Source organism: Propithecus coquereli, unplaced genomic scaffold (genome assembly GCF_000956105.1).
Source record: "Propithecus coquereli isolate 6110/MARCELLA unplaced genomic scaffold, Pcoq_1.0 Scaffold158, whole genome shotgun sequence".
In the NCBI taxonomy this organism is placed as follows: domain Eukaryota; kingdom Metazoa; phylum Chordata; class Mammalia; order Primates; family Indriidae; genus Propithecus; species Propithecus coquereli.
This window is the reverse complement of record NW_012140302.1, coordinates 5,221,214-5,234,969: the sequence shown is the minus strand read 5'-3', so window position 1 is coordinate 5,234,969 and position 13,756 is coordinate 5,221,214. Positions and strand designations below refer to the sequence as shown.

General features: G+C 53.8%; 1 protein-coding gene across 1 annotated transcript in view; it reads right to left on the bottom strand.

The window, feature by feature from the left end:
- Nucleotides 1–1,458: 1,458 nt before the first annotated feature.
- The window catches only part of LOC105807431 (potassium channel subfamily K member 17-like), an 18,648-nt gene continuing 6,350 nt past the window's right edge, over nt 1,459–13,756 (bottom strand). The window contains 4 exon segments of the mRNA XM_012640810.1: nt 1,459–1,469; nt 7,306–7,611; nt 10,858–11,032; nt 11,419–11,579. Coding sequence (XP_012496264.1) covers nt 1,459–1,469; nt 7,306–7,611; nt 10,858–11,032; nt 11,419–11,579 — 653 coding nt within the window.

Sequence of the window (13,756 nt, the reverse complement as noted above, 5' to 3'; positions counted from 1 at the left end):
GTAGTAGCCACTGTTTTATTTCTTGACTCAAGTGATAGTTTCAGGAATATTTCCCAAAACTTATCAAGCTTTACTTTTTGTTTGTTTGTTTGTTTATTGTATCCATGTATTATTGTATAATAACACTGGTTTTTTTATGAAGACATACTGAATTGACTTACTCTGTGTTATTTTCAGAATAAATGAAACTACCCAGGGCCTGGATGTTGAAGGAGCACCTTTGTGCTCAATAAAATTAGGAGGCATTGATTAAAGGAAAGAGGCTGCTTTATAGGCAACTTACTTTCTGTCGCTAATGTTATGCCAGTAGGAGCTGTGTAAATATTCTGTCGAAGGATCTCCTATACAGGACAGAGGCTAGACTCATGGCTTCTGAGGTCCATTTCTATTTCAAAATCCAGGGTGTTTTAATTCCCAACATTAACCCCACTTTAAGCAGGCACAAGAGCTGAGTACGTTTTGTAACAAAAGCATTTGGGGTTCTAAGCCATCCCCTGAGGCTTATCAGTTCCACATGCACATTGTGTTTCTGCATATTTTTGTGTATATGTCTGTGCATTGAAGAGTTATGCAACATTTTTGTGGTAATTTTTTTTTCAGCATATTATGGGGGTACAAATGTTTAGGTTACGTATGTTGCCCTTGCGCCCCCCCCCAAGTCCGAGTTTCAAATATGTCCATCCTTCGGGTGGTGCGCATTGCACTCTTTGTGTATGCATATACCCGTCCCCTACCCCCTCCTCCCCTTCTCCCTCCCCCCTGCCCGACATCCAATAGATGTTATTCTTATATGTGCACTTATGTTATGCAACATTTTTAAAAAAAACATTCCAGTTTAGCTCTAGACCATCACGGTAAAATCACTAGTGAGAAATGTGAAGAGAATAAAGGGTAGAAAGAATAATAATTATTCAGAGGTAGGTAGATATAGGCTATCATTTTTAGCACTAAATATGAATACCAAGCACAGTTCCAATTGCTTTCATGAATATTAACCCTTACAACCTCTCTTTGAGGAAGGAAATATTAGTATATTCACTTCGTGTATTAAAAACTTAGTATACAAACGGTTAAATAATTACCCAAGGACACATAGCTTCCAAGTGGTAAAGCTGGGATTTGATGCCAGGCACTTTGAGTTCAGGATCTGTGCACTTAAGCACTATGCTTGACTTAGCTGACACCCTACTACAAAAACACTGGGTATTTATCAAAGAAATTTAATTTCTATTTTTATACTGAGAAAAACTACATCTCTCTCTCATAGTACTTGTCAATAACAATTCCTTCTTTATTGTCACAGCATTATCATGTTATAACTAAGATGTTGATAACAATGACATACTATAGATAATTTATTTTCACCATATTTTACTATATAACTGCAGCAAATAATGTTTTTATTCCTTGTCCCCAAGGACCCTATAATGTAAAGTAGCCCAGGTCTGATATTTATGGTCAGGCATTATCTGCAGAAAAAACTTTAAGATTAATTTAGTCATGAAATATTAATCAGAAATAGTAAGATTCATAACATTTTTATCCCTTATATTCTTGTTTTTTTTTTTTTTTTTTTTTCCCCTGAGATGAGGTCTTGCTATGCTGCCACGGCTGGTCTTGAACTCCTGGACTCAAGCAATCCTCCCAAGTAGCTGGGACTACAAGCGCAGGCCACCAGTCCCAGCTTCCTTATCTGTATTCTTTCAGAGTAAAATGAGGTGATGGTTTTACCTAAAGGGTTCCAAAGCAATCAGAAGATCTATTCATGTAATAGGTAAAATTCTGGGGAGAAAAACAACTTACTGGTTGTTTTAATGAACTGCTTTTGTTTTAAGTACCTGCCTAGATGGTTCTGCTGCGTGGCCACAAAAACAACAATGCATGCCACTCTCAGTGGCCTCCTGGTGGCTCAGGGCTCCCTCCCGTGGGAAGCCTTCCCGATGGCTCTGGCCTCCACTTCGGGCAGGACTCAGGACTTGAGAACCCGATGCCACCACGTTATCGCGGTTCTTCTACCTCTGTGATGCCGGAGTCCGGGTTCTCCTCCCACGCCTGTGATGGAGCAGTCTAGGTCGATTCTCCTCCTCCCTCGGGTTCGGTTCTTCCCCTGCTTTCTCCCTTCCTTTCCATTCTTTCCCCTTCCTCTTCTTTGGTGCTCCTTTCTGCTTCTGCTCATTCCTGCTTCTCCACCTCAGTGTCCAAGGTTCTTCTACTTGGTCTGCTTGGTCTCCCTCCTCTTCACCTGTCCGCCAGTGACCGGCTCAGGTCCTTGTGCCCCGATCCAGCCTTTCCTGATGCCTCCGGGCTGACTGCTTCCCCTCCCCTCTGTCTATAGCTCTCTAGCATCGAGTCAACCCTACTAGCTGAAGGTTTTGAATCACTCTCAACTTATTTGGCATTCATTTAAATGTTTTTGTGACAGGCATCTAAACATTTATTGTGCACCCACTGTGTATAAGGCCTGCCTCCTCCTTTGCTTGGAAAACTCCTACGCAGGCTTCAAAGCTCACCTGGACATTCCCGCCCCCTGTCTTGGCTCCCTTCTCCCACAGCGGCCAGCTGCGCCCCCTGCCCCAGACCTCTGTGTGTCCCAAGAATGGTCAGCACGTCCGTGGCCGATGCTAACAGTGCCTGGTCTGCACTTGCACCCATGTACTCTGCAGGCTTGCAACCTCACGTGCTGGGGAGCGAACACCTTCCTACTCTGGGGGACAGCCTCAAGCAATGAGAATGGGATTTGGGGATTATATATCTCGGCTACCTCGCCGCTCAGAGGGCACAGCTCTGGCGGCGTGCTCTGTGCAGCTTGTGCAGGTCTCCAGCGGGATGGAGCCCAGCTGCCCGCAGCAGTTACCTGCCCCTTAATGAGTCTTTTCTTTCTGTGTTTTACTTCTTGGAATCACTTCCCAAGTAAACCACTTGCAGCCAAATCCTGTCCCAGAATTTGCCGCCGGGGAACTCAGCCAGAGAAGACAAATTATATAGACCTCCACTCTGTGCCAGATGCTTTCGAAGTTCTCGATTTGCACGAACTCATTTCATCCACACAACAGCCTTCCGTGTGAGGCGCACACGGCTCTTAGCATTTCCATGTTGACATTTGAGGAACTTGATGCATAGGGAGGCTGCGTGGGGTGGACAAACTGTCCCACTTTTCCTGGGACTAAAGAGCTTCTTGGATGGTCTGAGGAAAATCGGGATGAGTTGGTCACCCCAAGGTGAAGTGACTTGCCCAAGGTCTCACAGGAGTGAGTGACAAGCCTGAGATTGCACCCAGGCAGGGACCAAGCTCTGGGCCACCAGCACGTCACACATGACACTGCCTTATGGGGCCTTTTATTATTCATTTATTCTTTAGAGACAGTCTTGCTATGTCACCCAGGCTGGAGTGCAGTGGCACGATCGTCACTTGTTGTAGCCTGGAACTCCTGAGCTAAAACTATCTTCCTGGCTCAGCCTCCCAAGTAGCTAGGACTACAGGCATACGCCACCATGCTTCACTAATTTTTAAAAATTTTTTGTAGGGACAGGGTCTCACTATGTTACCCAGGCTGGTCTTGAACCCCTGGGCTCAAGGGGTGCTCCCACCTTGGCCTCTCAAAGTGCTGGGATTACAGGTATGAGCCCGACTATGGGGACATTTATATGAATCTGCTTCCCTACTAGGTGGCTGGCATTGTGCTGGGTACATTTGTGTCTCTGAGTTTTGCACTGAGCTGTCTGTGCTTGAGTTAGCTACTGGGGATAACAAGGTAAAATACAGGTCCTGTGTGTAGGGAGCACCTGGTCAGGTGGGGGAGACATCGTTTCTGATGCCATGGAGCTCCCAGTCTGATGGAGGAGCTCCATGCTGGGGACAGGGCCTGTCCCTTCCTGCCTGACTTCTCTGCAAGGTCAAGGACATGCTGCTTTGCCCACAGGCCAGGGCGATGGGGTCTGCCTGGCACCCTGTCTGGGTCTCCACCCTCTTGCCATTACCCAGTGCAAGAGCTGGAGCCATTCCCTGGTCAGGGCAGCTGGATTGAGTCCTCTGTGGGTTTAATTCAGTGCTTTGAGCCCCGGTCCCCCAGCCGTGTTGCAAAGAGGTGGTGGGAGATTGATGCGCTGCGAGTTTGGCTCAGCGGGGTTCTTGCCAGGAACAAACGGCACTTTCCAAGGGTCCTTTGAAGAGCATGTGATATAATGTGTGTAGAGTGCGGGTAGGTCAGCGTGTGTAGGATGGTGCAGCTCCCAGGGATTAGCGACAGTGAGGAGTCATTGCCACTCCAGGGATAAAGGGGCAAGGGAGGTGCTGTCACTAGCACCCAGCCGGTGCCGCTGCCCTGGGAGCACAGCCACTGCGAAGACCAGGGCCTGCCGGGAGAACTCGTCTCGCCTCCTGCCCGCCGCCACGTTCTCTCTCAGGCCTGATCGAACTGGAGCCACAGACCGAAGGCGCCTGGTGACACAGCCCACGGAGGTCAGCTCCTGTCTCCCCCTCACTCCCCCAGGGGTTTCAGGGTTCAGAGAAAGTCGGAGAGTGGATGGAGACGGGGGCCAAGCAAGAGTAACGCGAGAGAATGGTGCCAAAGTCCCACCCCCACCCAGCCCTCTGGCCCCACCCCCAGGCCAATGACCTGACCCTTAGACGCCATGGCCAGTGGGCTGCTGGGGAGCCGCCAAGACAACCCAAGTCGCCATGTCAACCCTCCCTCTCATTTCACAGTCTGTCTTCTCGCCTCCCAGAGCTCTGCAAAATGTGTTCCCTCCACGCCGCCTCATATCTTGCCCCTCTCAAGTCCATTGGAGGCTAGAGGGCAGGCAAGTCCAGGAGGACTTCCTGGAGGAAGGGGTGCAGACTGGCTTCGTGAGCTGCCTGATGAAAGAGGCTCAAGGGGGGAACTTGAGCCCAAGAAGATTAAAGGAGGGGAGCAGATATTTTTGAGCCCTATTTTGTCCCAGTGCAACATGGATGGGTGCTGTCTCATCTGTTAGCCACCCCCCTCATCCTCCTCCACACTCATCGATACAATCTCAAGGTCGGCATGAGATTTCCATTTCATGGATAGGGAGACTGAGGCTCCTGTCTTCTCAAATGTCACTCAACCAGCAAGTGATAAATTAGGATAGAGAGACACACCTGCCTGAGTCCAGGGAAGAATAAATGAGATGAAAGTTCTAACAAGATGTGGAAAGTTTGGAGCACAGGCAATTTTGAATAGGGCCCTACCCCACGGCCAGGCAGAGGGCAGGGGGTTCTGTCAGTGGCTGTGGACGGTGAGTGTGGAGGGATTTGCTTTCACACTCTGGACAACGTGCTGGTGGGGCGGGAGAGCAGGCCACTGCCTGGGAGGCATCAGCTCTGGCTGTTCTTCCTGTCACCAGGCCTTGGGCTGGTGTGGGGTCCCTGATGGGTTGGGAGAGGTTTTGTGTTTGGGGCAGGGCGGAGACTGGAAATCTTGGACAAAGACCCTAGGGATGGGCTGAGGAGGACTTGGGGGATGACGGTGGCTTCTCCTTGGCCCTGAGGGACAATTTTAGCTGGAGATGGTTTTGGCTAGCAAAGAGCAAAGGAGGGGCAGGGGATACAGGGTCCAGCACTGTCTGCTGGGGGAGGGGAGGGAGCATCAGTGTGGCTGGAGACCTGGGACAGCAGTGTGTGTGGGTTGGGGGGGTGGACAGTGGGTGGGAGGCCCAGGGACAGCAGTGTGTGTATGTGGGTGGGGGGTGGGCAGTGGGTGGGAGGCCCAGGGACAGCAGTGTGTGTGTGTGTGTGGGGGGTGGACAGTGGGTGGGAGGCCCAGGGACAGCAGTGTGTGTGTGTGGGTGGGGGGTGGACAGTGAGTGGGAGGCCCAGGGACAGCAGTGTGTGTGGAGCCCGCACTGTGTGTGGTTTGGGGAGGGCGGAACAGGGCGGTCAGTGGGGCCTACTTCAGGACAGCACATGCTGGGCCCAGAGCCCAGGGGTGGGGCCAGGTGAGGTAAAGGCCAGAGGAATTAGGGATGGGGGAGTCTCAGCATAGCTGAGACTGGTGGCCTTGAGAAGTGAGCATGGACCCTGTGTTTACTCCCTGGTGTTGCTCCTGGCCTTGGTCCACTTAGGCCAGATGGTGCAAGTAGGATGGTGTAATAGCTTCACAGCTTCACTGGCCAAAAGGCTACCCCTGACCCAGTTCCAGGAGGGCTCCAAGGCTGACAGGTTTGTCCTCAGGGAAGGGCCACATGGAGCTCCCTGGGTCCCTGTGATGCCACCCCTAGGATGGGTGGGGGACCAGAGTCACGGGAGCCCGCTGAGGGCAAGAACCTAGCTGCCCCAGGTGACCCTAGGGTGCTGGCTGGTACAGCCTGGGGCTCCTGACTGGGCTGTAGGACCTGGGTGTGTAGGTGTGTGTGGTGGGGACCGATATGTTATGTGCTGCCTTACTAGCAGCCCTGAGTGAGAGACAGAAATGCTCAAGGTGAGACTCTCTGCGAACAGAAGTGGCCTCCTCAAACCCACCTGGCTCTGCAAACTGGCTGGAGCCTTCAAACACAGGGGGGCAGGGCGAGGCAGGAGGAGCCCACTGGCCTGCCCTAGGCTTTTCTGTGGTGTGAATGAGCAAGGGGTCAGCAGCTGAACTGGGACTAGCCACCTGCTGGTTGTAGCAGTCCTGAGCGTTATCAGTAAATCTTGAGTGAATTTATCTGGAGGGTCTCTGAAGGTATGGGGGCGGGGGGCAGCAGTCCAGGCCTCAATCCATTCTCACCACCAGTCCTGGACAAACTCACCTGGGAAAGGGGTGGTTTCCCTCTGTATAGGCTCCAGTCTCAGAAGCTCTCTTTGTCGCTGGGTGTGTATATCAATCAGAATTAGGTCTGGTTATGAGTGACAGAAAAACCCAAATGATAGTGTCTTAAATAAGATGTTTATTTCTCTCTCACATAAGTGAAATCTGGTGGTATTCAGTCCAAGTTTGTTTTGATGGCTCTGCAGTCATCAGGGATCTAGGCTCTTTCTATCTTATTTTGCCACTAGTCGCAAACATGGCCCCTACTTCATGGCACAATAGGGCTGCCAGAGTTCCAGCCACCATATCAGCATTGCAGCCAGCTAGAGTAAGGAAGTGGGGAAAAGGGGAATGCTTTGCCCTACCTGAAAGTCACATTCCATGTCACATAGGATACTTCTCTGTATATCTTACTGGGCAGAATTTAGTCATATAGCTGTATCTAGCCTCAAGGGAGGAGGCAAATGTAGTCTTTAGTCTGGGTAGTCATGTGCCAAGCTTAAGATGAGAGGTCTTGTTCCTGAGGCGGAAGATCGAGCAAATAATGGAGTAAAGTAGCTGTCCTTGCCACAGTGTGCAACCTGAGTAGAGGGTTCCAGGTGCTGTATGATTTCGATAGACCCCTCTAGACAGCAGCCTTGTTGTGGGGAGTGGGACTCCGGCTCCCCATCTGGGCCTTGCTGCCAGCTTTGGGACTTGAAGTCCTCCTTGGAGCTGTGGTGATAGCAGGAACACGCCCCTCCTGGCGTCTCCAGCAGGGAGAGGATCAGTTTGATGATCAAGGCCAGCCACGCCATCCCAAAGAGAATCCACAGGGACACCGTGTTCTTGTACCACAGCGGGTACCACCGAGAGGGGTTCATCCCTGGGGAAGAGCCGAGGTCAGAGGATGGAGGCCTGGCAAAGTCAGGGCCGCATTCCCCAAACGGAAGCGGCATGCATGGCTGAGTCACATGAGCAAGCTGAGGGGTCAGCAGGACAGAACATGGGAAACACACCCTGATCTGATTCTGGCTTTCACCGTCACCTTCCTAGGGGTCCAGAAAGCCTCCCTGCATTGGTGCTTGGGCTTTGACGCTAAATTTCCTCTTTCCCTTTCTGAGAGATTCTGTTTATGCGCTGTCCCAGTGGTTCTCAAAGTGTGGTCCCTGGACCAGCAGCATCAGCGTCATCCGAGAGCTTGTCAGAGATGCACATGATGGGGTCCCCACTGCAGACCTCTGACTCAGAGACTCTGGGGCTGGCCCAGCAGTCCGCGCTTGAACATGCCTCCAGGAGACTCTGACGCCTGCTCTATCCTTTGTCTGTCTCTGTGTTTGGTTTTCTCACGTCTGCCAGGAGGCAGCGTGCTGGAGGCAGGGGGTTTAGGAAGAATGGGTAAAACCGCTGGGGTGCATGTCCTGCCTCAGTTTTCAGGTGCACGTGATTGCCATCTATCTGAACACCCCTCTCCTGTGAAATTCCTGCAGGGGAACATAATTGCTCCCGGGGCTTTTAGGGTGAAGTTCCAAAGCCTTACCTCTGCAGCACGTCTCTCCCTCTGACTGCCCTGCCGCTCTTTCCCCATGCACATCTGTCATCCTTCCTGCCAGAGGCCCTTTGTGCTTGCTGTTCCCTCAGCTCTGAATGCTCTTCACTTCCAATTCCTCTTGGCCCGGTTACCTCCCCTTGTCCTGCAGGTGACTCCCTCGGCTGTCAGGTGGAGACGGTAAGGGCCCTCCTCCTGCGATTGCCGGGGGACCACACGGGCTGATGCAGCTACAGTGCCAGGGCTGACAGCGCTCAGACCTGTGGTTGGTTGTTTTACTCCCATCAAATCCCGCAGTGCAGTGCAGTCTGTATTGGATAATAATGGCTGGGAAGGGCAGACGGGGTCGCTGTGTCTCAGATAACGCTTGCCATGGCATGCTCTGTCTGTAACTTACTTCCCTCCCTGGGGCTCTGTCTTGCCTCCCTCATTAGACGGGGGTCATTCAAAGGGTGGAGATCTGCCCTCCTGTTTCCTCCACCTGTGCCTCGGCTCCCTGCCCCTCCTGTCTACTGCTCGTCCTGTCCTGCAGGCCCCCAGACAGCCTCTCTATCCAGGTCCCACAGGATGGGCCCCTCTCTGGGACCCCCGCTGGGGGTGAGGCTGCAGCCCAGAGCTGAGTGCTGCTATGGGGAGCAGCTGGGATTGGATTAGGCTGATTGGGTTATGGGGCCATGATTCCGCTGACAGTCCCAAATGAGATCAGTGGCGGCCCGCGGAAGGATGGCTTTACCATGAAAAGTGGCAGCGGACTCTTCTCCTTGGGACTCTTCCCTTCCCACCTCCCCAAACACTCGAGCTCCTCTAATGAAACATACATCAAATACGACATGGAAGCGTTCTCACTCTTCTGTGACATCCTCATCATTCAGATTCTTACCAGCGTTTGCACCATATGTGGTCTCTGAAGTCGTAAACTCTTCACAGCTTGAAACACATCTATAAACTCATTTACAATTTATAATTATAAACCCATTTATAATTTTTAAAGATTACGAGAGCCAAGGGGGGACAAGGATACAGGGCTGCACAACTCCATGAGTGCCATCTTCATTATGCTCTGTGTGAATGGCAAACCTATAGGGTTGTGCAGTGCCCAACCTGTGCAACTGTATGCAACCGACTTGCCTGGACAAGGGAAATGACAGTGAGAATAGAGAAGAGAAGAAAGATCCAAAAGTCATTCTCTGAGCTGTGAGCAGGGCAGATGTGGCCCTTGGAGGAGCAGGGCTCAGCTTTCTCAGACACTTCTCTCTACTCTGAGAGTAAAGATGGAAACACCCCCCAGGTAGAAGGATTTCCTTCCAGAACAAGAGCCCTCCTCCCAAGATTGGGAAGATCAGGAAGGGGGTAGCACGAAGCCCCTAGCACCAGGTCCCCTTTCTTGGGCAAGGAGAGGTTCAGGAAGGGTTCCTTGCACACAGAGGCCAGACGGCACTGAAGGGTCTTAGCAATCACCTCATTTTACAGACCAGGACACTGAGACCCAGAAAAGGGACATTTTAGGCAGTCTAGAAAGGGTATGAATTTTGGAGTCAAATAGATCAGAATTCATATTTCAGAGCTGTGCAATCTTGGGCAGATGGCTTGGCTTCTCTGAGCTTCAGCTTCCTCCTCAGTAAAATGGGGGTGACGACCTGCTGAGTTAGCTGTTTCTTTGGTAAAACTTCCTTTCAGTGTTCCAGGCAGGGATCTGTTGTTGAAGGGGTGAGAAGGAGCAAGGCCTCCTCCCCACTTTAGGGCCACAGGGTCAGAGGGAGGGTAGAAAGCCCCCTGAGGCCAGGGTGGGAGAAGAGGGGGATGATGAAGCTGGGCTGGCTCAGCCACCCCTGATGCTGCACGGGATGTCCCTCCACTGCCACCTGCTGGGCATCCGCCTCAGCTTTATCATGCAAGGTTAGTGGCTTCTGGGGCGCTTGTCTTGCCTATGTGGGGCAGTGACCACTGATTAAACCCCACCTTGGCAATGCGCACCACCCGAAGGATGGACATATTTGAAACTCGAACTTGGGGGGGGACCAAGGGCAACATACGCAACCTAAACATCTGTACCCCCATAATATGCTGAAATTAAAGAAAAAAAAATTCTAAAAAAAAAAGACAAAAAAACCCCACCTTGGGTCCTCTGGACCACGAGGCCCTGTCTTGCTGTCCCGGCTGGCACGCAGAATTTGGCTGCCAATCGTTTCCAACGGCTCTCCGGGGACGCTGGGGTTTCATGAGCCTTCCAGACTCTGCCGCCTGACCCTGAGGGCTGTGACCTCCAGCCCAGGAGCTGTGGGATGGGCTGGCGCTCCCTGGAGTGGGGGAGTGAAGCGGGGAGGGGAGACCTGGGGCAAGGACGGACAGGGGAGGGCGGTCAGGGACTCCCCTTATCTGGAGGGCTCTACGCACAATAGGTTGGCCTGTGGCCACGTGAGGACCTCTCAGGGCAGGTCACGATGTCAGGAGCGACCTCAGCCCATCACACAGCAAAGGCAGGCAGGGCTGTGTCTCTGGACCACGGGAGCAGGGGAGTGGGAGGTGGAGGCAGTTGAATCTCCGGATGGCCCCTCCCGCCAGCCCGCCCGCTGGGGGCCTCACCGATCACGTAGTCGCCGAAGCCCACGGTGCTGAGGGTGATGAAAGCGTAGTGGAAGCCCTGGATGTAGCTCCAGCCCTCCATGTGGGAGAAGAGCAGGTGGGGCAGCAGCAGGAAGAGCAGGAGGCCCGAGAGGAGGGCGCCGGAGCCCGCCAGCCACCGCGCCTTGCTGGGGTCCTGTGGGTGCGCGCAGTGGCGCAGTGCCTCAGCCACGCCCCAGCCCCCGCAGCTTCTGCCAGCACCTGGGGGCCGAGGGAGCAGGCAGCCTGCGGTGTCGTGCTGGGGGCAGCTAGCGCTTCCCCCAAGTAAGAAGGGGGCTGCCCAGGGCCCCTTTCACCTGGTTTGTGTTCTCCAGGTTTCCGGCCAAGAGCCTGTGTCCTCGCTGCCTGTGTCCTTCCTGTCTCCCAGGCCCCATGCTGTCTCCACCGCGGATGCCCCTTTATTACTCAGGACCCCACTCTGGCCAGGGACGCCCCAATCCCTCCCATCCCCACAAGTAACCCAGCTTCCCACGGCAGCCCTCACTCTCGGAGGAGCCCACCCCCAGCTCCAGCAGCCCTCGCCCGCCCAGCGCCCCCCAGCCTGCGGGCGCAGCGGTGCACTCCCTGCTGCATGAGGTGGCCCAGGCGGTTGAGCACCACGAGACTGAGCGGGATCCCCACGAGGGCAAAGAAGATGCAGAAGAGTCGGGCGGCCATCGTGTGGGGGCTCAGGTTGCCATAGCCTGCGGGGAGAGGGGACACGCAGGGGCCTGTCCAGATGGCCCTGCCCACTCCCCCCACACTCCCCACCCCCGGCCAAGCCCCGGGCTCTCCTTCTGACCCACTCAGGATGGGCAGCTGGTCCTCGCCACGCCCGTCCTTTCCTGTGCCAGGCGCCGTGCAGAGGCGCTGTGCGGTCCTGTCCTCGATGCATCCTCACAGCCGCCCTCCCAAATCCGGATGATGGGCCAGTTTCCAGGTCGGAGGGAGAAGCTCTGGGAGGCCAAGCAGCCCTCAGGAGCTTGAACCCGCGGAGTGTGAGGGTCTCATCTTTCCTCTCTTCGTTTCCTGCCTCTCTGGGTGGGCAGAGGGATGCGGGACAGGGACAGGGAGGGGACAGCCTCCAGCTGCTGCAACCTGGGGATCCACTGCGCCGTCCACGCTGAGGCCACGCTGTCTGCGGGCTGCTTCCAGCCACAGCCGGGCACGGAGGGGCACTAAAGCGGCTGTCCCGGCCCAGTGCGCACCTCCCCTTGCAGACAGCCTCTGCTCGGGGCTCCCAGGGCCTTGCCCGGATATCCTCAGAGCTGCACTGCAGTCTGCGGCTCTTCCCGCCCAAGCCTCCTTCCTTTCCTCTCCCCTTTCACGGGTGTCAGACCCGCCTGCAGCCCGAGGAGGCTTTTGCCATCTATTCCTGCCCCTTCATCCTTCGAAGTCCCCCACCCAATGTATCTCTTGCAGTCTCATGCTGTCTTGACATCTGATTCCCAGGGGACCCAGACTAACACGCCTGGGCTCCCTGCCCAAGCCCTGTGGGGGTGGGAGGCAGAGATGGAGCATGAGCTGACCCGAGCGAGGGGGAAGATGGGGCAGGGGGCTGGGGGAACACGAGATGTTCACAAAGGATTCTGTCAGCCCGAGCATTCTGTCTCTCTGCCTCTGTCTCTGACATCCTCGGTCACTACCACTGTCCCATCTCTAAAATGCAAACCTGATTAGACCATTACCCAGGTTGTAACCCTCCATTAGTACCACGTCTGCTGGGGAAAGTCCAAACTCTCACCCAGCCTCTGTCTGAGCCCCACTTGTGCCCCCACTTTCCCACCCCAGTCACACCCCTGCCCCATGCAGCCCCCAGGCCCTCTCGTGGCTGTGCGCCTTGGAACATGACTCCCCCACCATGAAGAGGATGTGTCTCCTCTTGCCCACCTATAAATGACCCTTCCAGTGTCCCACTCTCCATTGGAGGGGCTTCTCCTCCAGGGCTCCCCAGCACTCTGCCCAGCTTGGAGGCACCCACACTGGGTGGCAGTGATTTGTTTCCGTGTCTGCCTCCTCCAAGTGTGCTGAGCCCCTCAAGAGCAGGGGCTGGGTCTTAATCATGTTTACATCCTCAACAGCTGGCACAAGATCTGACCCTTAGTGGGTGCTTACCCCATATGTGTGTTGAATAAAGACAAGTATGAATGTTGAGTGAATGAATGAAGAAACCCGTGAATGAATGTGTAAGTAAATGAACAAATGCCTCCCACCCTGCCCCATAGCATCGCCTAACCTTCCTGCTCCCTCAGATGGGGTCAGTGCACGCGCACTCCCTACACTCATTGAAACTGGTGGTTTACGTCCCCGCCCACCTTACTGCCGGGTCCTGAGAGAGATCAATGCAGTACGAGTCCAGAGCATGGGCTTTGGAGTCCGATGCACTTCCCAGGTTTGAATCCCAGCTCTGCCCCTTGCAGGCCGTGGGACCTTGGGTAAATGGCTTGACTTTTTTGAGCCTCTGTTTTCTTGTCTGTAAAATGGGGATGTTAGCATCCACCTACAGAGTGTTGTGGGGATGAAATGAGGCAATGGAGGTGTGCTGTAGATGGGATTGTGAGCCCTCGAGCATCTAGTATATAAAAAGTGCTAAATAAACTTTTGTTGCATGAATGAATGGAGGAATGGTGGAACTCCACTGATCTGGCTTCTGGTCTGAGGACCTCAGAGGCCCCTTGAGTCCCCATGCTTCTCTCCCTGCTGGCCTTTGTAGGTGTCCCCTTCTAAAGGAAGGGGTTCTCCTTTCTGGTGGCATCTGGGGAGAGGTAAACCCCTTCATTTCCAACCCTCTCTCCTCCAGCTGTGGGTCCCTCCCAAGTTTCATACTCTGTCCCTGGGGTTCTTTAATTCAGTTCTTACTAGTGGGATGGTGGCACTTAGA